The sequence below is a fragment of the Theropithecus gelada genome, chromosome 6 (assembly GCF_003255815.1).
Source record: "Theropithecus gelada isolate Dixy chromosome 6, Tgel_1.0, whole genome shotgun sequence".
NCBI classification, from domain to species: Eukaryota; Metazoa; Chordata; class Mammalia; order Primates; family Cercopithecidae; genus Theropithecus; species Theropithecus gelada.
In genome coordinates, this window is record NC_037673.1 from 58,125,377 (window position 1) to 58,148,248 (window position 22,872).

The 22,872-nt window shown below is 39.7% G+C and overlaps 1 protein-coding gene and 1 long non-coding RNA gene across 5 annotated transcripts; one reads left to right on the top strand and one right to left on the bottom strand.

The window, feature by feature from the left end:
* Positions 1-703: 703 nt before the first annotated feature.
* SMIM15 (small integral membrane protein 15) lies at positions 704-4,611 on the bottom strand. 4 transcript variants are annotated; one of them, XM_025389247.1, is made up of 4 exons: positions 4,564-4,586; positions 4,343-4,477; positions 3,179-3,317; positions 704-2,300 (listed from the first exon to the last, which is right to left on the bottom strand). In XM_025389247.1, the coding sequence occupies exon 4, from the start codon at positions 2,270-2,272 to the stop codon at positions 2,048-2,050; it is 225 nt and encodes a 74-aa protein (XP_025245032.1). In that variant the 5' UTR covers positions 2,273-2,300; positions 3,179-3,317; positions 4,343-4,477; positions 4,564-4,586; the 3' UTR covers positions 704-2,047. The 4 variants fall into 4 exon arrangements, with proteins under 4 accessions (XP_025245032.1, XP_025245031.1, XP_025245030.1 ...); XM_025389246.1 differs by lacking the exon at positions 4,343-4,477 and having other exon boundaries at positions 3,179-3,321; positions 4,564-4,611; XM_025389245.1 differs by having other exon boundaries at positions 4,343-4,588.
* Positions 4,442-22,438, top strand: LOC112626862. Its single transcript, XR_003119971.1, has 4 exons — positions 4,442-4,640; positions 6,215-6,218; positions 21,712-21,834; positions 22,350-22,438. It is a non-coding gene; the product is annotated as an uncharacterized LOC112626862 (long non-coding RNA).
* The last annotated feature ends 434 nt before the right edge of the window (positions 22,439-22,872 follow it).

Here is a 22,872-nt window from a genome sequence, read left to right on the forward strand (position 1 = left end):
ACTTTAGTAGATAACTGAGAATTATGACTATATCCTTTGCTTCAATACTTTTACTCTAAAATGTGACCCTAAGTAAAACATGTACATAAATTCTTTCCATGAACAGCTTGATTGCAGAAAACCACATGTATTTTAGATATATCTTAACACTGAATTATTTCAGTGCCTTGAGTTATAATGTGTTGCTCACACTGGCACCAAGTAGAGACTGATAATCTAAAAGAATAGCATTAAGTGTTATTCAAACTCGTCCATAAACATTCTCAGTGGTCCTTAGGTTCCCAGATATAGTCCTGAAGTTTTACAAGTATGCTTAGCTGTAATTGAAAATTCTAACCTGAGGCCGGGCGCGGTGGCTCACGCCTGTAATCCCAGCACTTTGGGAGGCCGAGGCGGGCGGATCACAAGGTCAGGAGTTCGAGACCACGGTGAAACCCCGTCTCTACTAAAAATACAAAAAAATTAGCCGGGCGCAGTGGCAGGCGCCTGTAGTCCCAGCTACTTGGGAGGCTGAGGCAGGAGAATGGCAGGAACCCGGGAGGCGGAGCTTGCAGTGAGCCGAGATCGCGCCACTGCACTCCAGCCAGGGGAACAGAGCGAGACTCCGTCTCAAAAAAAAAAAAAAAAAGAAAATTCTAACCTGCATAACATAATGTAACTTAAAAATGTAGTTCCACCAAAAAATAAAATAAAATCCAGGACCTTACAAAAAATTATCAAATTTATTTTAATATCTAGTTTCATTTTTAAACTGTAGCTGCTGGATAATTTTTTGTAATTTAAAATTCATTATCAGGGTACAGAAAACATTAATAAGCTGACAGTGAATTAAATACTAACAGTGAACAAAATTATTGGACCATGCATTTATAAAAACCATGTTTGATAGTAAAACATTCCAGTTATACTACTTAACTGAAAGAAACATCCTTTAGCTCCTTACTTCCAATTACAGCACATTCTCATTTTGATATAATTTATCCTTTTCACCCAATTACTACTATGCCCAACAAAATGTTTCCAAATTTTATACCTTTCTTTACCACTTAAGAAGTATGACATCACTGTTATGCTTTACAAGTTCTTTAAAAGAAATGTGAAATTTAAAGTTTTACTTTGAAACTGTTTGATCAGAAAGTATTAAATATCACTACCACATGAGTTAAAACAAAGAATGAAATAAAATACAAAAGTGGTGTCTATATAATCAGCGAATTACTTGATAAGACATTTTAACTGTTTTACAGTTCTGCTTAGCACAAGAATAAACCAGTTCCAAAGTACTACAGTGTTTGGCATTTTTACTGCAAGCTTTAAACCACAGTGTTACTCCTCTCAACAAGCCATCTCTAAGAAAATGGCAGTGTTTGTGAGTACAGAAATTGTTCTATCCAGTAGGTGGTATTCTACATAGTCAAGATAAGAGAATGCTTTATAAAATTGTTTTAAAAAATGCAAAATGACTTGATAATTACCAGCTGTCTCAAAGGCTATAAGAAAAATGCAGCAAATAGAAGTACTCATTGATTAATATTATTTTGTTTTGAGAAAGCCAGAAATGATTCTAAGAAATAAGCAATAATAATAAAAGACGTAATTAATATACTGTATCTCTTTTAAGCCAAAGCACACTTTTACCTCAAACAAGACAGTTCTGACTTTTACATTCTTAATTTCCTTTGTCCAAAACAGGACCCCATTTTAAATAGAGTTCATTTGAATTGAGTTCATAATCTAAAGTCACTTTTCCCCACAGGATGTTTTCATTTCAGTAGATAAACTGCTAAGCGGCAAATGACTAAGTCAATTATAAAGAATTTGTACCACAGTAAATGATAATTTATAATAACTGTCAATAGAAACCTACAAACTTCTACACCCAAGCCTAAAAGTTACTATAGTATTGAGGTCAGAACTAACATGATTCTTCCATTTGGTCACTAAATAATACTGTCAAGAAATCCAAAGAAGAAACTTTAGTGGGTTCTTCCAAAGCTGCATAATTTTCCAAATGATTTTCCTCTGGTTGCAGAGCCTGTTCAGTCCTTCAATCCTTTTTTAGTCGTTTAGCTTTTGCAATGTTTTCTTGGCGTTTTTGTTTCTTCTTCTGCTCCTTCTCCCTGGCCTCAATCATCTTGGCCAGTTTCCAAGACAGTACAGCACTTGCTAGGAACAGTGGAGTAAGGGCCAAAATAACAGTTGTAAGGAAGCCATATGGGTCTTCTGCAGCCCATTCCACAACATACTCAGCCCAAGCCTTTATATCAAACATCTTCACTGCAGTCTTATGAAAACTGGGGCTGGAGAAGGTGGGTGGAGAACACAGAGGAAAAAAACAGGAGAAAGACTGTGGTTAGTCAAATTTTGAAAAAGTTTCCTCACACAACCAGTTAACTCATGATTCCATTATCACTCAGTTTGCTTTTTTAAAAAGTACTAATTAGTACTACTGTAATAAGGACTAGTATTTCCAGTTAGGAAAAAGTAATTCATCTAGGACAACCAGAATAGTGACACTTCAAAGATGTAAAGTTATAGAAGATTTTAAAAAGCCATGTGACTCTGTCATAAGGACTATGCATTCTCACATGCCTCCTATATGGAAGACAAACTTTATTTAGCAGGAGGCTTTCATAAGAATCTTGAGTTTTCTATGGTCATTAAGAGCTGAACACAGTTTGTCATTTTTTGACATATCCTTAGTATTACTAATTAACAAAAATACAAATCAGCAAATTTGGTGTTTGAAAAGGACAAGCCACAGAGCATGTGCAATACTCGCAGAGAAGGAGAGATGGCTATTTCCAGGAATGGGAAAGGGAGGGTAAGGGAGTCATGACATCACATTAATATGCCAAAGCAGCAAAAAGTACTGTGCTATTTTATGCCCTTTCAGCTTTGAGGACCTCTGCTAGAATAAGCCTAATTTAATAAATGAGAAAAGTAGCCTTAACAAGATGCCATGTGTTTTGTTCCTTTTTGAGTGTAAGGAAAAGACATCTGGCAAATGAGGATTATGTGACTTGAGTGATGTTTTCTATTTTGCTCCAGAGGCTTTTCTACCTTTCATGTTTGTGTCAACCTCTATTCAAAGTGGAGAATTAGAATACCTGGGTAGGGAATGAGGTATATACATCCACTTACGATTTCAACTGGAATTTTTTTAAAAATTATCTACCTTATGCTTGAGTAGTGATCTCTAACTTTGTCCTGGTATTATTAGTGACCCAATCACGACTTCAGATGACCCTTGGTAGTCTGTCTTCTTGAGTTCTACTGTACACATCTGAGAGATGATTTAAATTCTGTACAATTGGCTAGCTGGAAAGAATACAAAAAATAAAACAAAATTTAAGTCACAACTTTCAGGATAATTGTAATAAAATTTTAAATGGAAAATTTCTATATTGTATATACGCAATCTATATGACATCTAAAATTGCCTATCCATTATAGTAACTTAATATGTTTCTTCCTCATTTGAATTTACCACAATTGCAAGTGCCCTGTAAGAAAATCCTAATTACTGGAAATCAAGTATATTACTAAGTTAGTTATTTCAATAATAAAATTTTTTTAGTTCATTGACATATAGAAGACAAGTTGGCTCACTGACTTACACAGTATATCCGTTCCTAGATTTTCAACTGTCTATACTAAAAATGTTGCCATTCATTCATTTACTGGATTAGGTACACCACTACAAAATCAAACACCTCATCTTACTCTTTAAAGGTTTTTTTGGGTCTATCATACAATTTGTGTCCTTTACTTAAAAAATTAGAAGACATAACCAAACAAATTATAGTAATTCACCCACAGTCCCATTACCCCAGGAAAACTATGACTGGTTTTAAATATATCTTTCCCACGATTTTCAACTGAACACACATGAAAGTGCCTAATACGTTAAATATCTTAGCTCCCGGACTTCATAAGACCTCACCCATACAGTCAGAATTAGGTACTACTCAGATCGATCTGCCTTCCCCTTCTCCAGCCCAGTAGCGAATAAACAATGTAAGTTTCAGAGATAAGCAAAAGAACTTTTGCAGTAAGAGTCATGGTCCACAGGCCACACATCTCCCTGCACCTCAACTTCAGACCCAAACACCCGCGCCTCCACACTTTCAAGAATAAATCCTACTCTTCCGCCCAAAACGGATCGACCCGGCTCGATCTCCCAACCAGACCCGCGTGGCCCCTGCGGCTGCAACTGGTAACACTTGGCGGCCGTCCGCACTTCCTCCTTTCTCTTTCCCTTATTTCTTAGTTTCTCCCTTGCTCCTTTGTCTTTCCCTCATTTCTTACGTTTCTCCGCCGCTCACTCTTCCCTCCTTACCCTATCCGGGCCGCAGACCCACGGGGGCCACGTTCACTCCTGCCCCTCGGCCTTGGCAAGCGCGGGCCCGTTGTCGCGCAGAGCCGAGGGTCCTGGGGAATCCTGGATTGGCGCAAGGGGCCGCCGCCGTTTCTGCTGGACACCAGGAGAAAACCACGGAAGCGGTAGCCGCCAGCTTCCTCTACCTAGCCCCAGGGGCTTGGATCCCACTCCCCACTCACCGCCAGACCGGAAGCAGGAAGGCGGAAGTCGCGGCCTTTGCGTCCCGCCCACAGACGACCCGAACCGCCAGCCGGGCGTTAGGAAGTCTAGGAGCCGGTTTCCGGCTGCGCCATTGCTGTGTGGGTCTTGGGACCTCGAGTTGGAGGACGCGGGAGGGTGGGGGGCGGGGACAGGGTGGCGCTGAGATTTCCGGGGAGCGGCAGGTGAGGCCGCGCGGGGCGGGTGACGGCACCCGGGCTCCTTTCCAGGCTTGAACCCGAGACTGCCACGTCCTGCGGGGACCAAGTGATGGGCGAGGAGGCGTGGAGCGGCTTCAGGACTCGAGGAGAGGTTCCAAAGCAGCTAGGAACTTTTGCTTTTGCCTCCCGAGGTCGATCGGAAGACAACCCCCATCCCCTGCTATAGTCGGACAGTTGGAGGGTCCCGGGTGGGTGAGGTGTTTGGCTGAGAGAAACTCAGACCAAAGAGCTGCGGCAAGAAAGCATTTGGGTTCCCACAAACCGCCCGAAGTCAAGGTAAGGGTCACACAACGACCCTTGACGATTCCGACGAGTTCATCCTGGTTCACATCCCACTCCACGCCTCTCTCTTCTGGTTGGGCAATAGTTACATCCTTACGTAAAGGAGGCAAGCTGCGGGGCCTTAGTGGATCCACTCAACCTTGTTACCAAGGGACATGCTGCCATGCTATGTGAAAAGGGGGATTTTATTGTTTGTTTTTAATTTAAGTACCTAATTCGTTTCACGAAAGAATGATCAATACCTGCCCAGAGTAAACTTGATAAGTAATTAAACTGTCAGGGCATAGAGTTCCCATAGAGGTGCTTGTTCTTTCAATACACAAATAAAAGGATGCAAAAGTCAACATGCAAAAAGGGTGAGTTAATATTGTCTTCTAATCTACGGGAACTGAAAGATTAGCTCTGGTTTGGTTGGTGACCAAATTTTGTGATTGCTTGCACTGTTTGACTACCTCTGACAAATGTTGCAAGACCTCTTCACTGTTTGATTCTCCAAAGACGATATAATGTTCTCTTTCAGGAGCAAGCTGCGACATGTTTAACTAGTTTAGGTAAAACAACAATAACTGTTATTTACCAGGGAACAGACTTTTGGCAGATAATCTAACGATCTACGATACTGTCCGTTGGGCATATGTTAATGTTTGAGATGTTGTATTACCAGCAGTTGTTTTCTTACCCCTTTTTATTTGAAAACCTGGATTATAGTTTCGAAGCCTATGCTGCTTAGGCCTAGCCTGTACCTGTAGTAGCCAGAAAAAGCAGACTCAGTCACTGGATTATGTGCACTGAATACTTACTTGAGATAACCGATTTTTCTAAAACTTCTCCAAGTCGTGAATCCAAGATGTGGTCAGAATGTATTATTTTAACATCCTTTGTTCCAGAGGCCAATGCGTGTTTTATTTTAATCATGATAGATGATTTTCCCAGTTACTGCCTCTGGATACTTGGAGTGCTGCATCCCTGGTTAAAAGCATGGAAGTCTTGGGCAGGAAGAAAGGGCAAATAAGGAGAAAGCCTTTGTAGCTCTTCAGCTGTAATCTAGACCAGGGGTCCCCAACGATGGACTGGTACCTGGTTTGCAGCCTGTTAGGAACAGGGCCTCGCAGCAGCAGGTGAGCGATAGGTGAGTGAGCATTTCCGTCTAAATTGCGCCTCCTGTCAGATCAGCAGCATCATTAGATTTTCATGGTGCGAACCCTAATGTGAACTGCATGTGTGAGGGATCTAGGTTGTGTGTTCCTTATGAGAATCTAATGCCTGATGATCTGAGGTGGAAGAGCTTCATCCTGAAAGCATGCCCCCTCCCCGTCCATGGAAAAATTGTTTTCCACGAAACCAGTCCTTGATGCCAGAAAGGTTGGAGACTGCTGATCTAGACCATGCCTTTACAATCTAAGTTTGCTTATCTAGCTTCAAGTTACAGGACAGTCTGCAAGACCAAGAACAGCATAGGGGTTGCCACAGTGGAGCTCCTTACTGCAATCTGCATTGCCTTAACTAAAGGTGGTGTCAGGATTGGTTCAAATACTGTGAACTACTTTCCATAATGAGGAGTCTGAGCTCGTGAACTGAGATTCACAGTCTCGGTACAGTAATGATATGTATACTCTGATAAATCACTCTGAGTGTGTTTCCACTTATATATGTGGAAAGCATACTAGGCAATCTCCAATGCCCTTTCAGCTTTAAAATCTGTAAATTGGACTGGATTTGGTCATTTTTCTTACCTAAATAAATAACATAGTAAGGTATTTGATAGAAACATTATTGCAAGTTTTCTTAAGGTCTTTTTTTTTTTTTTTTAATTTTGAGATGGAGCCTCTGTCCTGCAGTGGCGCGATCTCGGCTCACTGCAACCTCCACCTCCCTGGTTCAAGCGATTCTTCTGCCTCAGCCTCCCGAGTAGTTGGGACTACAGGCGGACGTCACCACGCCCAGCTAATTTTTGTATTTTTAGTATAGATGGGATTTCACCATGTTGGCCAGGATGGTCTCAATTTCTTGACCTCGTGATCCGCCCGCCTCGGCCTCCCAAAGTGCTGGGATTACAGGCGTGAGCCACTGCGCCTGGCCTTTTTTTTTTTTTTTTTTTTTTAAACATGGTCTTGCTCTGGCCCAGCTGGAATGCAGTAGTGCAATCATAACCCACTGCCTCTTCGAACTCCTGGGCTCAAGGGATCCTCCCTCCTCACCTTCTGAGTAGCTGGGACTACAGCCACAAGCCACCATGCCCAGCTTAGCATACTCATTATTTTTAAAAACTATGACCAATGTTAATTTTCTGCTTACTGTATTCAGTTCGAAGTCAAGCCCAACGAGAGAGAACGAGTTTCAGTGATTTTTCTTTTTTTTTTTTTTTTTTTTTGATACAGGGTCTCACCAAGTCACCCAGGCTGGGGTACAGTGAGTCCATCACAGCTAACTGCAGCCTCGACTACCTGGGCTCAAGCAATCCTCCCACCTCAGCCTCTAGAGTAGCTGGGACTACAGATGCATGCCACTATGCCCAACTAATTTTTTAAAATTTTTTTCTAGAGACAGGGTTTCACTCTGTTACCCAGGCTGGTCCCAAACTCTTTGCCTGAAGTGATCCTCCTGCCTTTGCCTTTCAAAGTGCTGGCACTACAGGTGTGAGCCACTGTTCCAGGCCAAGATCTTATTTGTTTGTTTGAAAAGATCCTTAATCAGGTTTTTATTCTCTCTCAAATGTCTGTCAGAATACCAATTTAGAAAAACAAGGAAATAAGGTCTGCTTTATTTACTTCTAAGAAATGAGATCTTATTCATGTAAGTTTAGCCAAATTAACTAAACCTTATGCTGTTAATGAAGTAGGGCCTGCCTTTGCATAAGATAATTCCTGTGTAGTATGTCATACCACCAGCCTCTTCAGCACTAGTGTCCTCTATTGCAATTATATTTTACAAGTAGAGCCTTATAAAATTATTTTTTCTATTGAGAATGGAAGTCCTGTGGCAGTCACATGCCATATTTTTGCTTAAGAAGTATTTTTCCCTTGATTGGCACAAAATTACATCTCATTCTAACCCATGTCAAAGTTGTAAGTAGTGAAACCAGAATAAGATTCAGATAATATTAAAGATGATAATATAGTTTAATAATAACAATTGAGTCTTGTCTAAAAGACTTTGAGAGTTCTCTCACCTGCACCTTACTTTGATGGAATTAGTTTCGTCCCTAAATTTTATTTTGTGAGGTTTTTTTTACTTCCATTGAAACATAATGTAAATACATTTCTTAATAGGCATATTTATGGGATATTTATTTATTTATTTTTTTAATTTATTTTGAGACAGAGTCTTGCTCTTTTTCCCAGGCTAGAGTGCAGTGGTACTGTCTCGGCTCACTGCAGCCTCTGCCTCCCAGGTTCAAGTGATTCTCCTGCCTCAGCCTCCAGAATAGTTGGGACTGCAAGCATGCACCACCATGCCCGGCTAATTTTTGTATTTTTTGTAGAGACGGGTCTTTATCAGTCGGGCAGGCTGGTCTTGAACCCCTGACGTCACGTGATTCGCCTGCCTAGCCTCCCAAAGTGCTGGGATTACAGGCATGAGCCACTGTGCCCAGCCAGTGATTTTTTTTTTTTTTTTTAGCATAATCAGATTTTATTGATATTTGAAAGTTTATACTGAAGAAGAATACTATTTTTTAAAGCTGCTTGTTGTGGCCAGGTGCAATGGCTTATACCTGTAATCCCAGCCCTTTGTGAAGCAGAGGCGGGTGGATCACCTGAGGTCGGGAGTTTGAGACCAGCCTGATGAACATGGTGAAACCCGTCTCCACTAAAAATACAAAATTAGCCAGGCGTGGTGGCGCATGCCGGTAATCCCAGCTACTTGGCAGGCTGAGGCAGGAGAATTGCTTGAACCTGGGAGGCGGAGGTTGCAGCAAACAGAGAACGTGCCATTGCACTCCCACCTAGGTAACAAGAGCGAAACTCCATTAAAAAAAAAAAAAAAAAAAAAAAGCTACTTATTCCAGCACTTTGGGAGACCGAGGTGGGCAGATCACCTGAGGTTGGGAGTTTGAGACCAGCCTGACCAACATGGAGAAACCCTGTCTCTACTAAAAATACAAAATTAGCTGGGTGTGGTGGCACGTGCCTGTAATCCCAGCTACCCGGGAGGCTGAGGCAGTAGAATCGCTTGAACCTGGGAGGCAGAGGTTGCAGTGAGTCGAGGTCGCGCCACTGCACTCCAGCCTGGCAGCCTGGGCAACAAGAGCAAAACTCTGTCTCAAAAAAAAGCTACTTATTGAGTACTTAGTATGTACCAGGTGCTGGGCTAGGTGCTTCACACTTATTATCACTAATCCTGAAACTAAACAACCCCACAGGATTGTATTTTTATACTAATTTTACAGATAGGGAACCAGAGACTTTAAAAATAAAGCAGGATTTTTAAGTTATCTGGCCAAATCACTGCTGTTTTCCAATCAAAACACAAAACAATTGTAGAATCATAAAACATACTTTCATTTTATGAAATCAGCATTGTTTGTCTTTCATTTTTCTTGACAAAAAAAATGCTGATTTTATAAAATGAAAGTATGTTTTCTGATTCTATAATTGTTAAAGGATAGTAACTAAAATCCCCCCAAACTTCAGAATTGCCTATTGCCCAGGTGGTGGCAGCATGTCTCAGAGAGCTAATGTGCTGGGGAAGGTTTTTTCCAACCTTGCCAGTTGATTGGCTTCTTCATCCCACATCCATGACATTATAAACCTCTCAATTATCTGTTGGGCTCTTTCACTGCTATTAGACCAACCCATCAGTGGTTCATGGTCCCATTAGCCTCATCTTCTGAATGGGTCATACTCTGCCTGTTTCAGCCTGTTTTCCCTGCAAAGTGTGACCAAATTATTTTCTGGAAAACTCATTTAGGCCAATCCCATAAGTTCTTTCCGTTGTTATTTTTCCTACTACTATTAAGTGTTACTTGGCAGAAACACCTCCTAAACTAAATGTTAGTTAATATTATTAAGAAATGCTTGTTTAAATTAGAAGACATGCATCTTAAACTTTTGGAATATACCAATTAAAGGAGATAATGAAAAGCTTGTAAAAGATAGAATTAGCCTTCAAAATAAGAAGAATAAGATTCAATAGGGAGCAGTACAAGGTTATATAATTTGGAAGGAATGCATATAAATATATAGCAGAATAACTCGTTAAACCTTCATTAGCCAAAAATTGCTTAAAAGATTCTTTTCATATCTTTGCAGGGCTACTGCCTTCCTAGAGGTTTCAAATGAAGTGGTACCTATTATAAAAGGCTTCTTCACCTCTCTTTACCTCAATCTGATATCTTGTGTACTGGTTCACTGTCTGTTTTTCCCACTAGAATGTAAGCTATATGAGGTCAGTTACCCCAATACCTAGAACATTGTTTTAAATAATTGATTTCATGATATAGCATTGTTGCTTACAAATAAAACTGAGAATATTTGGAGGAATTATGAAATAATTTAAATTCTGGATATTTGTGAAGCTCATAATAAAGTACCAAACTGTTGAAGTATGTTTGGAAAGTGATGAGATATCCTAGTAGGAAGAGGTCTAAAGATTAATGTTTGGGGAAAGGTTCAAATAATTGTAGTTATCTTGTTAATGAGAGAAGACTAGTTACTTAATGATTTCCAACTTTGTAAAAGTATTTACAGGAAAGTAGTGATTCATCATTTTCATTGATAAAAGGAATTAGTCCTAAGCTGTAGGTGCTACGATTTAAGATAAGAGCAAGCTAGACTAGAGATCTAAATAGAGATCTTTGAAAATGGGATAAGAGTGTGTATGCAGACTAGATGCCCTCACTAGATACTTTCTAGCCTGTGATTCCAAACGCAGATTATGGGAGAAAGATTAGATAGCAGGTGCTTCTCTTGTTGATAATTCCTTGCTTCCCACGGCCATTGCCATTTTAAAACCAATTCAGTGTGTTTTTTGAGCATAGTCAATATAGGTGATTATATATTGCTGTTTTGGGTAGTTTATATTTGTTGACATAATACTGAAAATTGGGTGTGTGCTTTTTTAACTCCAAGACTTCATATTTACAATGCTTAATCTCCAGAATGCCACCATACATGCACATGCTGCAAACTAATTCCCTGTAGTTAGTGGCCATCCTTTTGGAGGAGCAAAATGTCCAGTAAATCTGAAGCCTTGGGTTGTAGTCCTGCTAAAATTATAAGAGACCCTGAACTTTCTGGCTGAATCTAAAGGATCAAATGTTAGGCCTGTCCCTAAATGATTTTTAGCTATGTCAAGTAACTTTTTATGTCTGTACTGGGTTTTCCTAGCCATTAAATTAGAATTGCTATCCCATTGGGAAGACTAATTCACATTTAAGAAGCCTTCAGTGTAAAAACTTTGTATTGCAAAAGCAGCCCCTAGCACAATTGCCTTCACCAAGTAGCATTTTAATTTGGACCTTCCACCTTCACTTAAGCTAACTGCTTAAAGTAACCATGCAAAAATTTTTAACTGGATTTGCAATATGATGTTGTCCAGGGTATTGTCCTCTGTGTCATATTGTGCCCTTTAATTTTTTAATTTTTTAATTTTATTAGAGATGGGGTCTTGCTGTGTTGCCAGGGCTGGTCTCAAACTCCTGGCCTCAAATTATCTTCCTGCCTCAGCCTCCCAAAGTGCTTGGATTACAGGTGTGCGCCACCACACCCAGCCTCAGTATCGTTTATATAAAGTCCCATGTAAGATATATTAGTATGTGATTCTTAGAATAGTTTCGGAAGCCAGCTTTTGATAGTGAAAATTTTGTCAGGAAGCTCAAGCCAAATTTGAAATTCATGTTTAACATTCATGCTGTATACTGTATACTTGCATTTCTTTTTAAATATGCTTTTCCTAGAACAGATATCCTTTATCATTATTGTGTATATTCACATAGGAAGACATTGCAATCCCTTGTGAAATATGGTGGGGTACAGATTGCCTGTAGGTAAAGTGTTTGAATCTCAGAAGTTTACATAGAGACCCCTGATATGTAACAAGTAGTTACAAGTAAAATTCTCCCACTGATCCAAATTTTTATGTTTATTTTTAAATCTCATAACTATTCAGAACCATTAGTTCTCATTCAGAACTATGGAACATAAGAAATCATTTAGAATTGCATGCCAAAGTCTAATTCTGAAAGCTAGTTTGTGTCTTTAAAAAGCTCTGAGTATAATGTGTATATTTGGAATCTACTTGAAAAAGTGAACAAAAATTTAATGGTACCAGGCTATAAATATAGTTTCCTAAACCATCACTTACACATCCTGGTCCCTCACTTAAAGACATCCTGGTCCCAAATTTTTAATTGCATCTGCTGAGTTCAGTTTATGTTTTTAGGCTTCCTGGCTTAAAGTAAGGAAGTGGAACAGTCTGAAATCAGGAACTCCATTCTGTTTCATATATGTCTTCTTGAAATAGGATAAGTAATACTGGCAAGTTTGATGAGTTTCTGGAGGCTTTGAAGTTTTCCTAAATTTTTAGATTTGCCCTTGATCAACTAATTTTCCACTCTCTGTAATAAGCAGATAATAATAATTCCTGCCTTCAGACAGAAAGTTGGACCAATGTTTTTTTGATTTTTTTATCTCTGTGTTTTAATATTCTGTTGTAGGACTATGCCACAATTGTAGAGTTCTACTGTTAATGAATATAGGTGTATAGGAATCTGATGTAATCTCTAGTTCTGGGTTCATATTTTATCTCATTATGTGGGTCAAGGAAACTTTATTTTTGTGCTTAGATTCCTATATCCATAAAATAGTGTTAATACCTGTTTATTGTGATACTAATTAATAACCATGTAACTTCCTTTTGATAATAAAAAGGTTGTATTCTGTAGAACTGATTTGTAAGGTGATTTTTGGTAGCTTACACAGATTGTCATGTAATTAATATTATAAATAGTAGTTAAGTTCCTCATTTAGCCTGTAAATGCAGATTTGACAGCCTAAGTAGAAATAATGCCTCTGTGTAAAAATGGTAGAAATTTTAATACTGGTAGTAAATAGTGGCCAGACATGGTGACTCTCACCTGTAGTCTCAGCAATTTGGGAGGCCAAGGCAGGAGGATCCCTTGAACCCAAGAGTTCGAGACCAGTCTGGGAAATATGGCGAGACCTCCCATCTCAAAAACATAAATAAATAATTAGTAAAAATTTTTAAATAGTAAAAATTCAGTGAATTTTTGATTGCCTTGTACCACAGTATGATTTTGTAAAGAGTTATAGAAAATGAATTTGTCTTGGTCCTTTTTTTCAAACTTTTATACCCTAGAAGTTATGAATGCTTTGTCAGCACTTTTTGGACCACTTTACCATATATGTAGCATTGCACATCTTATCATATATGCAGTACAGAAATCACTTTTTGTTGCATCTGTCTTCAAACCTGCTAATCCTTTTATACCACAGAGAACTCAAAGCTACACATGGGCCTGTAAATTATTCATGCATGTATATAATGCATATGGAATATAGTCCTATACATTATCTGTGATGTGCCCCCACCCTGTATCCCCCACATTATTGTCTGTAGAATGAGATACAAACTCCTTAGAGGATCCTAGAGATCCTACTGGTCAGGCCCAGGCTCCTTACAAATCTTCTGCATGATAGATTTATGTCAGACCTCTGTAATTCCAAGACACGTCTTCTGGTTCAGTAGTTGAGAGTATAGACTCAAACCAAACTACCTGGTTTGAATCCCAGCTCTGCCTCTTACTAGGATGCTGCTGCTATGAGAATGTACCTCACAGACCCCCAACTACAGGGAGCTAAATTCGCCAAGGGCCCCAGCTGCTTGCTGTGCTGTGAAATCCATCACTATGTTTGTGCTAAGACCTTGCTTTTCTCACAGTTCAGCAACTGAGCATCATAGAGATTCTAGGAGACACAAGACTCTTCTGATAGCTAATTTAGGCTCAAGGACATCCCCATTGCTTTGCCAAGCCTTCCTTAGGCTACATGGCAGCCTGATACACTTCCACCCAACCTTCCTTCACTCTCTCTTACATTTGGGGTCAGACTTGCATCCTAGTGTGATAGTCCACCAGTTCTTTCCCAGCTCCTTCACCATCTTCTCTCACAGATGTTTTCCCTAATAAAAAGTACTGCACATTTAGTCCCAACTTGGCATCTGCTTCTGGTAACAGTCCCATCCATTACCTGACCAAGAAGATGTCACCCTTGTTGGTAGATGGAACATTCATAATCCCTGGCATAACTTTGCGGCTTAATTGCTTAATTGCACCAGTGTTGACTTGGAACCCTGTCCCAATAGAGGGAAATAATGGTGCTAAGTGTGATACAGGCATTTGAAAATGCTTGCAAAGACAGCAGAGTTGGCTGGTTATTGCTAACATATTTAAACACTGCAAATGGAAAATAAGAAATGGGACTGTTCACAAGCAGTTAATAGCTAAATATGAGAGGCTCTGTGGTAACTTATAAAGAGGCCTTTATTACCTGTAGGACAGATTCAGCTGAACCACAGGTTCAATAGCTAATTGTTAAGAGTCACAGAGCTCCAGAGACAGAGCACTGAATATTTAGACCAGGCAGGTCTATTAATGTAGAGAAACCTGGGATCCTGAACATGGAATGGGGTCTGGATGGATGCCCCTGCAGCTCCCTCTGGACCCTCTGGTCTAGTATGTCTGCTGTGCTAGAAGATACAGAAGCTGGCTGCCACAAGGCAGTAGCCCTTTCTCCCACCTTCTCCAACTTCCCCTACTTCCTTTCCTGGCTGCCAAGCCAGTAACTAAGATTAAATCCCAACATAACCCAGCTGGGACATGCTGACGTATTCACAAGAACCAGGGGAGCACTCTTGGGATTAGATTTTAAGGGTGCTTCGGTCTGTGGACTAAGCTGTCTTAGTGAGGAGAGCTAAGTAAAACACTGAAACTGCCTCCCACTCCTGCCAAGATAGTAAATCAGATACAATATTGTTTCCTGGGGGAATGACAGAAATTAGTCCCACTATTTAAAACCTGAAAGATGGAGGAGTGGTGGTCCCAGTCATATCTTTTAATTTGCAGGCTGGTCCTTGAAACTGAATACATCCTAGACAGTAACTATAGACTACTGCTAACTTAACCAAAGAATAATCCTGCTCTCAGCTGCTGTGCTGGACTCATTGCTAGAGCAAATCAATACAGATACATGGTATGCAATCTTTGATTTGGTAAATGCATTTTATACCATTCCAGTTGGAAAACAGGATCAGAAATAGTTCACCTTCATGTAGAACAGACAAAAATATTCAGGCTGAGTTTTGCTTCAGCCTATGTTAACTCTGACCCTCAGTCATAATATGAAGAACTCTGGACCATCTAATCCCTCAGAACACCACACTGATCTGGTTTATTGACAACATCCTACTTATAGGACAGGATGAGGAAGAGATAGCTAGTATGGTGAAGGCCTTGGTAAGATACATGAATGCCAGAGGATGGGAGATAGACACTGAAGATTCAGAGACCAGTCACATTAGTAAAGTTTTTAGAGGTCCAGTGCTCAAGGCAGTGTCGAGATATCCTCTCCGAAGTGAAAGACAAATTGCTGCATCTTACAGCCTCTACACCAATAAGGAAGTATAGCACTTGGTAGGCCCCTTTGGGTTCTGGAGGCAACACATTCCACATCTAAAAGTAATGAGCCAGCTCATCATACACCAAGTGACATGGAAGGCCACCAGCTCTGAACAGGGCCCAGAGCAGGAAAGGGCTCTGCAACAGTTCCAGGCTTCAGGTATAAGCAGCCCTGACACTTGGATCATATGACCCAGCAGACCCTAGTGTGTCAATGGTGGGAAAAGATGCAGTGTGGAATTTATGGCAAGTCCAGTGGAAGACACATAACATAGGCTCCTGAGATTCTGGAGCAAGGTGATACCATCTGCAGCAGAGAACTGTATCCCCATTGAGAAACAGCACTTTCATGTCACTGGCTACTATAGAGACTGAATGCTTTACCATGGGACACTTAAACCTGTTCCTCCTCCCTATACTTGAGTGACTAATTTTTCTAACTCAATATTTATTAGTTGACATTCTACTGAAAGAAAGCGTTTTCCTTTCTCCCCCATTCATTTTTTCATTTGTTTATAACAGAATGGACTCATGGATTCTTAGTCAACAAATCAAATACTGTTGTTACTTATTTTTATGTTCTAACTGTCCCAGTTTTGACCAATGGGAGCCCCAGTATGTCTATGTCCTTTACTTGTGTCCTCATCATTCTTTGGGGACTTTCTTGCTTTTTGGTACAAGATGTTTCCAGGCTCATCTTGTACTGTTCCCACTCTAGCCCTGTAATTAGCTATTTCTCCAAGGAGCTCTGCTTCCTTTCCACATGGAATGGTATTCAGGAACCAATATCTACTGAGTGCCAGGTTTGCTCATTGCTACTGGTATGTCATTGCTTGTAGTCCCTCAGCAGACGGATACATACAAAAATACTTCTATTTATTTCTAGCTACTAAAAACCACGAATTTGTACTGATATCTTCAACTCTAGTCCAATGCTGCTTTCTAGTTTCCCCCTTTTCCATATTTATAATTCCTTTAACAGAAAGAAACCTGGCTGCCATTATCCTCAAAATATTTATTTATGTGCTCATGACTAGAATACACAGAAAGTAATTTTAGAATTGCTCACTCATACTACTGTGAAAATAAAGCTTACCAGGTTTTGGAGTGACCTGTCTGTTTCATTTGTCTTTCAGTTTGGCAGCTGAAATGCCATCTTTTAAATAAGGTTAACATATTCACACTTAAGCCCCAAATAACCCTATCTGAATGGTTCAGAGGCTTGTTAAAGGGCTGTAGGGATTCAGCAATCTTTAGGTTACTGGCTTTAATCCTCACATCTACTGTAACTAACAGTGGTTGACACGGAATTGTTTATGTTGGCTAATAGTAGCAGATCATGGCTTTATCTTCCAGGTCTTAGTGATTATAATCATGTCACTGAGAATTGCCACCTCAGCTGAAAGAAAGGGCAGATTTCCCCCAATGGTGCTGTTTAATCTTTTTAAAAGCAAACTACAACAGATTGTTCATAAGTAATTTCTGTGCATGCAAAAAGTACTTAAAGCACAATTCTCAGTTACATCTATTATAAGTGTGCAATATGATCATATCCTTTTAAAAATCCCATCAGGTTTTACAAGCTGCAGATATTTTTGAACAAATATTTAGAAAAGATTCAAGGGAAAAGGTGCTATCAAAAGCAGTACTTTGAATCTGGAAGGCCAGTGCTTTCTCTCTGCACCAAAACCAAATTGATTTTAGGAGATGGCATTTTTTAGTTGGAATATAAATTCAGTTTAGGATTTTGTGTAAATGTCCTGTCAACATCAGGTTTCAAGATTGCAAGTCATTTGTGCCCTCATAAGGGTTTCTTTTCACTTTTAGTAGTTTGTATCACTTTGCTAGATATTGTTAAGCACTTCTAACTTGCATTCTTAGCATTAAATGCTGAGCACTCCACAGATAAATGAATCTTTTAGTATTGATAGGACTTTGAGGAAGGCTTATAGTTAGTAACATCAGTATTCAGTGTTATTCAATACATTATCTTGCCCCTCTAAAATGAGCAGCAAACTTAAAATTTATTACTCTCATCAGCTTAGTATCAGTACATCAACTTGCCTATTTTGCTTGATATTTTGCCTTTAGATTTACTGTATCTGCTCTTTACTAAAACCACATTTTGTGTTGAGTCCTTAGAGTGGCCTATTTTCTGTGAACTTGTATAACTAGGAAAATGTTAGGGAAAAGAAGAAGGAACACTTTCAGTCTTTGGAAAGCACATTGACCTAATTCATAAAGCCATGTAAAGGCTGGAATTATGCAAGCTGGCCTGCCTTGATATTTTCTTGTCTAAATGGCCTTAAATTAATGCAGCTATAGTTAATTAAACAAAAATATAAATTTATTATTAGAAAGCACACCTGTCAGTTTACTTTTAGTTCATCTCTACCAAAGCATATGACATTTGTTCTTCAAGGAAACCATTGATGTACATGCTCCTAATTTTAAGACGGTCCAGTTGGGATTCCTTTAAGGTAGATTAGTTTTTAGGCAGAGTATCATCATTAAATGTCTGTGGTAGGCAGTGCCTAAGATGACTCCCAAAGATATTGTCTTCCTTGTGTTTGTGCCCTTGTATTATCCCCTCCCATCAAGTTTGGGTTAGAGCTTTTGATAGACAGAATCTGGCAAAAAGCAATGGATGTCACTTCCAGGTTATAGACAAACTGACTTCCACCTTTCTCACCCCCTCGTTCTCTCACATGCTTACTTTAACGGAAGCCAGTTGCCACGCTATGAGCTGCCCTGATGAAAGGCAGGAGAGCCAAAGAAAGCTTCTGGCCAACAGCTAGTGAGGAGCCATGTTTGCCAATAGCCACTTGAGTGAGGTTACATGCAAGCTCTCCTCCTCCCCGCACCCAGCCTGGGCTGACACCCCATGAATGCAGTCTTCAAGAAACCCTGAGCCAGAGGACCCACTAAGCTGTGCCCAGATTCCTGACCCAGAGACACTCTGAGAGAAGGGCTGGCTGTTTGAAGCACTAAATTTTGGGATAATTTGTTACCCAGCCATAGATAACTAACACAATGTCCTTTAAAAAACAAAAAGCAAAAGCCCATCAAACTTCCTGTTTTCTTGAGAACAGCTTCAGCTCGCATTTGAGATCAATAGTTTTGCACAGTGGTTTTCAACCCTGTCTATACATTAGAATCACCTGGCCAGTTTTTTAAAACTACAAGTATCTGGGCTTCACCCCGAGCAATTCCACTTGAATTGGTCTGCAGTGGGGTCCAGGCCTCGGTATTTTTTGAAGTTTCCCAGGTCATTCCAGTAGGCAAATGAGGAATCACTGATTTAACACAAGTGGACTCAGCACTTTCCGAGTCCTGGGTATATTGAGCAGGATGTGGAGCTCCCTGTCATAAATAAGGTGAGAAGACCAACATATAAGAAAGAAATTACAAGGTGTTATAAGCAGCACAGAAGAGGAAACACCCAACTCAGCCTGATAAATCAGAAAAGGTTTGACAGAAAATATTAGGCCATTTCTTAAGCTTAAGTGTATCAAAAGCTAGTTAGCAAGAACTTGGGGAAATAAACATTCCAGGCAGAGGAAAAGCAAGAGTACAGGTGCACAGCTGTCAGAGAATAAGCAGGGAGATGATATGCTCATGTTTGAGTAATGGGTCAGGAAAAAACTCCAGAGGGGTGAAAGATGAGGACACGACCTGTAGTGGTGGCGACCTATAGTGGTGGCCAAAGGAATGGAGAGTAGGGGTAAATGAATTTGCTAGTGAGGATCTACGATGGCTAGGACGTGGAGGGAGGCACTGAAACACAGAGGAGCCCGGGATGACTCCCAGTTCTGGTTTGCTGATTGTGTAGGTGGGAGACTAACTTTGGCAGCAAGTATGGGGGAAACAAAAGCAGAAGACGGAGGGAAATGAACCCTCCATCTGAAACTAAAACAGTTCAGTTTGGGACCTGTTATGTTTAAAGCCTCAGAATAAACAACTGGTTGCAGTTGGCCCTTGAAATGAAAACCCAGTTGCCATGTCACTTGTCAGAAGAGCATGTTCTTGTGGATGATTTGGTGTATTTGGAAATAATCGACAACTACCTTCTATTTTGGTGCTTTGGTGATTTGCAGTCAGCTTTCAGTGAGACTGGGAAGATCTTGAGAATTAGCTTTCTTGACATTTGAAACACATTCCATTGCATTAAACCAAAGAAGCCTTTAAAACTGAACCATGCATGCTGCTTTTTACTATTTTTGTCCGCTGGCTACAGTTCACTCCCACCATACTCTTCTCTTAGGCACCATTACCCCACATAAGCAGGTAATGCCTTGGTTTGCCCAGCTATTGGTAGAATTTTGAACTGACAGCAGATTACATTGTGTCATGAGGTGGGAAGGGCTGGGAAAGCAACATCTACATATCCCCATTATGATCTAGTCATTGTTTCCATGTCAAAGGAGCAATACATTCAGCTCAGCACTTCTGTCTACTTAAGATATGTTAGCTCCATGAATCAGAATGAAGCTACATATTCCCATTGTGAACCTGACACTGAAATATATGTTTTTTCCAGTTTCAATCTACTCACCTGTTATGAGTGAGGCTTACTTTTTTTTTTTCCCCCCCCAAAAAAAAGGAGGCCGGGCACCGTGGCTCAAGCCTGTAATCCCAGCACTTTGGGAGTCCAAGGTGGGCAGATCATGACGTCAGGAGATCGAGACCATCCTGGCTAACACAGTGAAACCCCATCTCTACTAAAAATACAAAAAAAATTAGCTGGGTGTGGTGGCGGGTGCCTGTAGTCCCAGCTACTCTGGAGGCTGAGGCAGGAGAATGGCGTGAACCCAGGAGGAGGAGCTTGCAGTGAGCTGAGATGGCGCCACCCAGCCTGGGTGACAGAGCAAGACTGTCTCAAAAAACAAAACAAAAAAAGGAGCAGAGATATTTAGTATTCCCAATGTTTGCTTTTGATAAACTGATACTTTTGACCTTTTAAAACTATTCTATGTCTTCTGTACTCACAGTTCATATACCCCCACAAGAATGGAGAAGCCACAGGGAAATACAACTGGATCTTACTGTGAAAGGAAGGATTATGAGGTCTCAATATCAAGGCTGCCTAAAGGCTGGTATAAAAAAATGCTGAAGTCCACATAACTTGTATCTCTTAAGTAAATCAAACCTGTAATTCAGCTTGGCTGCTTCTAAGTCATTTTGATTCCTGCCAACAGAACATTAATGAACTTAGCTTCTCCACAGGTTTATTCATGTGTAATACCAATTCCTTCTTCCTCATTCCAGCAGTTGCCCCTGGTCCATCTGATAAGGTGGAACGTTGGACTAGGTCGTACAAATCCAGATCATTACTTAAACCCAGATTATTATAGACAGTGTTCTCTGATTATTCCATCTGGTTTTAGAGTGGCAAACAGAAGAATGTTTCTAGGGCTTGAGTTTAGAAAAAAATCCATACACTAATAATTCTTGTCTGAAAGAAACATTTTATAAATCTTAGCTTATTCTAATGCCTTTATATTTCCTACTTTTATTCTCCTTTTGACAATGATTGATAAATCAATTATATTGCAGTTTTGCTTTTGAATCTTGGTTTACCTCCATGGATTTACAGTTATGGGAATATTCTAGTCCTCTAGAGTAGTCCTCTAGATTTCCCCAGATACCCTGAGACTGATATAAGAAGCATACTAAAATGGACATGAACCTAATTTTTCAAAAATATAAAATAATATAAACCAGTTGTGACCAAACTTGTCTGCACATTAGAATTGCCTGGAGATCTCTCAAATGCCAAAGCCCAGGGCATATCCCAAACCAATTAAATCACTATTTCTCGAGGTGGGACATAGGTGCCAGGAGAGCTTTAACTCCTCGGGTGATTCCTATTTGTAGACAAGCTTAGGAACCACTGACCTAGACAACTGTGTTTAGGATTTTAAGTGGGCACAGCTGTGGCATGTTCTCCACTACCCAGCCCTGCCCTTGGCACAATGTTCTCTCCTATCCAGCTTCTCCATCATCTTCCTCCACCCGATTCATAGAGACCTCTGGACATCTGAGCCTAAGAGGACCACTAAATGAGAGGGAATTCCATCACTGAAAAGCAACAATGAATATATCAAGGACCACAGGTAGATTACTGCAAATTCTGTTAAGTAATGGTTATTTGTTATAATTTTTCCTGATAACAAAAGTTTTAATCAAAGATTTTTGTCTTCCATTTTTAGTTTCTTATGCAGTAGTTTTAGGAAACTCTGGTGTGCCAAGATGATATTTTTTTTTCATGCTTGGACGATCGTTTTAGAATCCTTGTTTGAGTTCAAGAACAACTTTAAAATATCTAAGTATTATGTGTGTTGAGTGAGAATTGTCCATCTGCCTTCTTTAAAGAAACACAATTTGATACAAAGATAGGTATTTAAATTTTTATTTTCTGTGTATACACAGCACATTACTTATTTATTTAAGCAACCACTGGCTCTCCAAAAACTGAGGGAAGCATGGTTTTAAATATAACAACCATTGTTTACATAGCATTTATCACAACTCAGAGCTCTAGCATTGAACAAATAATCACATATTGTCTTTAAAAATTAAAAAAATAAAGTAATCCAATAAAATAATGATTTTGCTCTCTGTATCTTAGGAGAGATAAAAGAAATATTGCAATTGAAGCTGCTAGATGGTTATGATTATCTGAATAGGTGTGATCTTAACTCTAATGAATTAACTTTCTTACTATAAGGTTGGTGCAAAAGTAATTGTGGTTTTTGGTAATTGCACCAACCTAATATAAGTACTTCATTAATTTTAAACCATATTTGATTTAGAAACCATTTATACGTAATTTCTGGACTTGTATTCAATTAAAATAATCTATGCTAATATGTGCAAATTCTAGATCCTGCTCTTGCTTTGATCATCTGTTTTCTGCCACTAACTGCCACTGAGGAATGGAAAAAGAAGGCACATAGCTATAGTCTAATTTCAAATAATATTTGTCAGGGAAGATGTTTGGTTGGAAAATGCATGGCTTTTTTAACTCAAATTTTATTCTATAAGTTATTATTGGGGGCAGAGGGTAGAAAAAAATGAGAATACATGTCTGTCTCACGATAAACAAAAGCCTGAGATGTTACAGTTACTTACTAAAATTGCTTTTATCATAT

What these genes read in the sequence shown, in the direction of transcription:
- SMIM15 (XM_025389246.1), bottom strand. Translation starts at nt 2,272, where the DNA reads ATGTTTGATATAAAGGCTTGGGCTGAGTATGTTGTGGAATGGGCTGCA.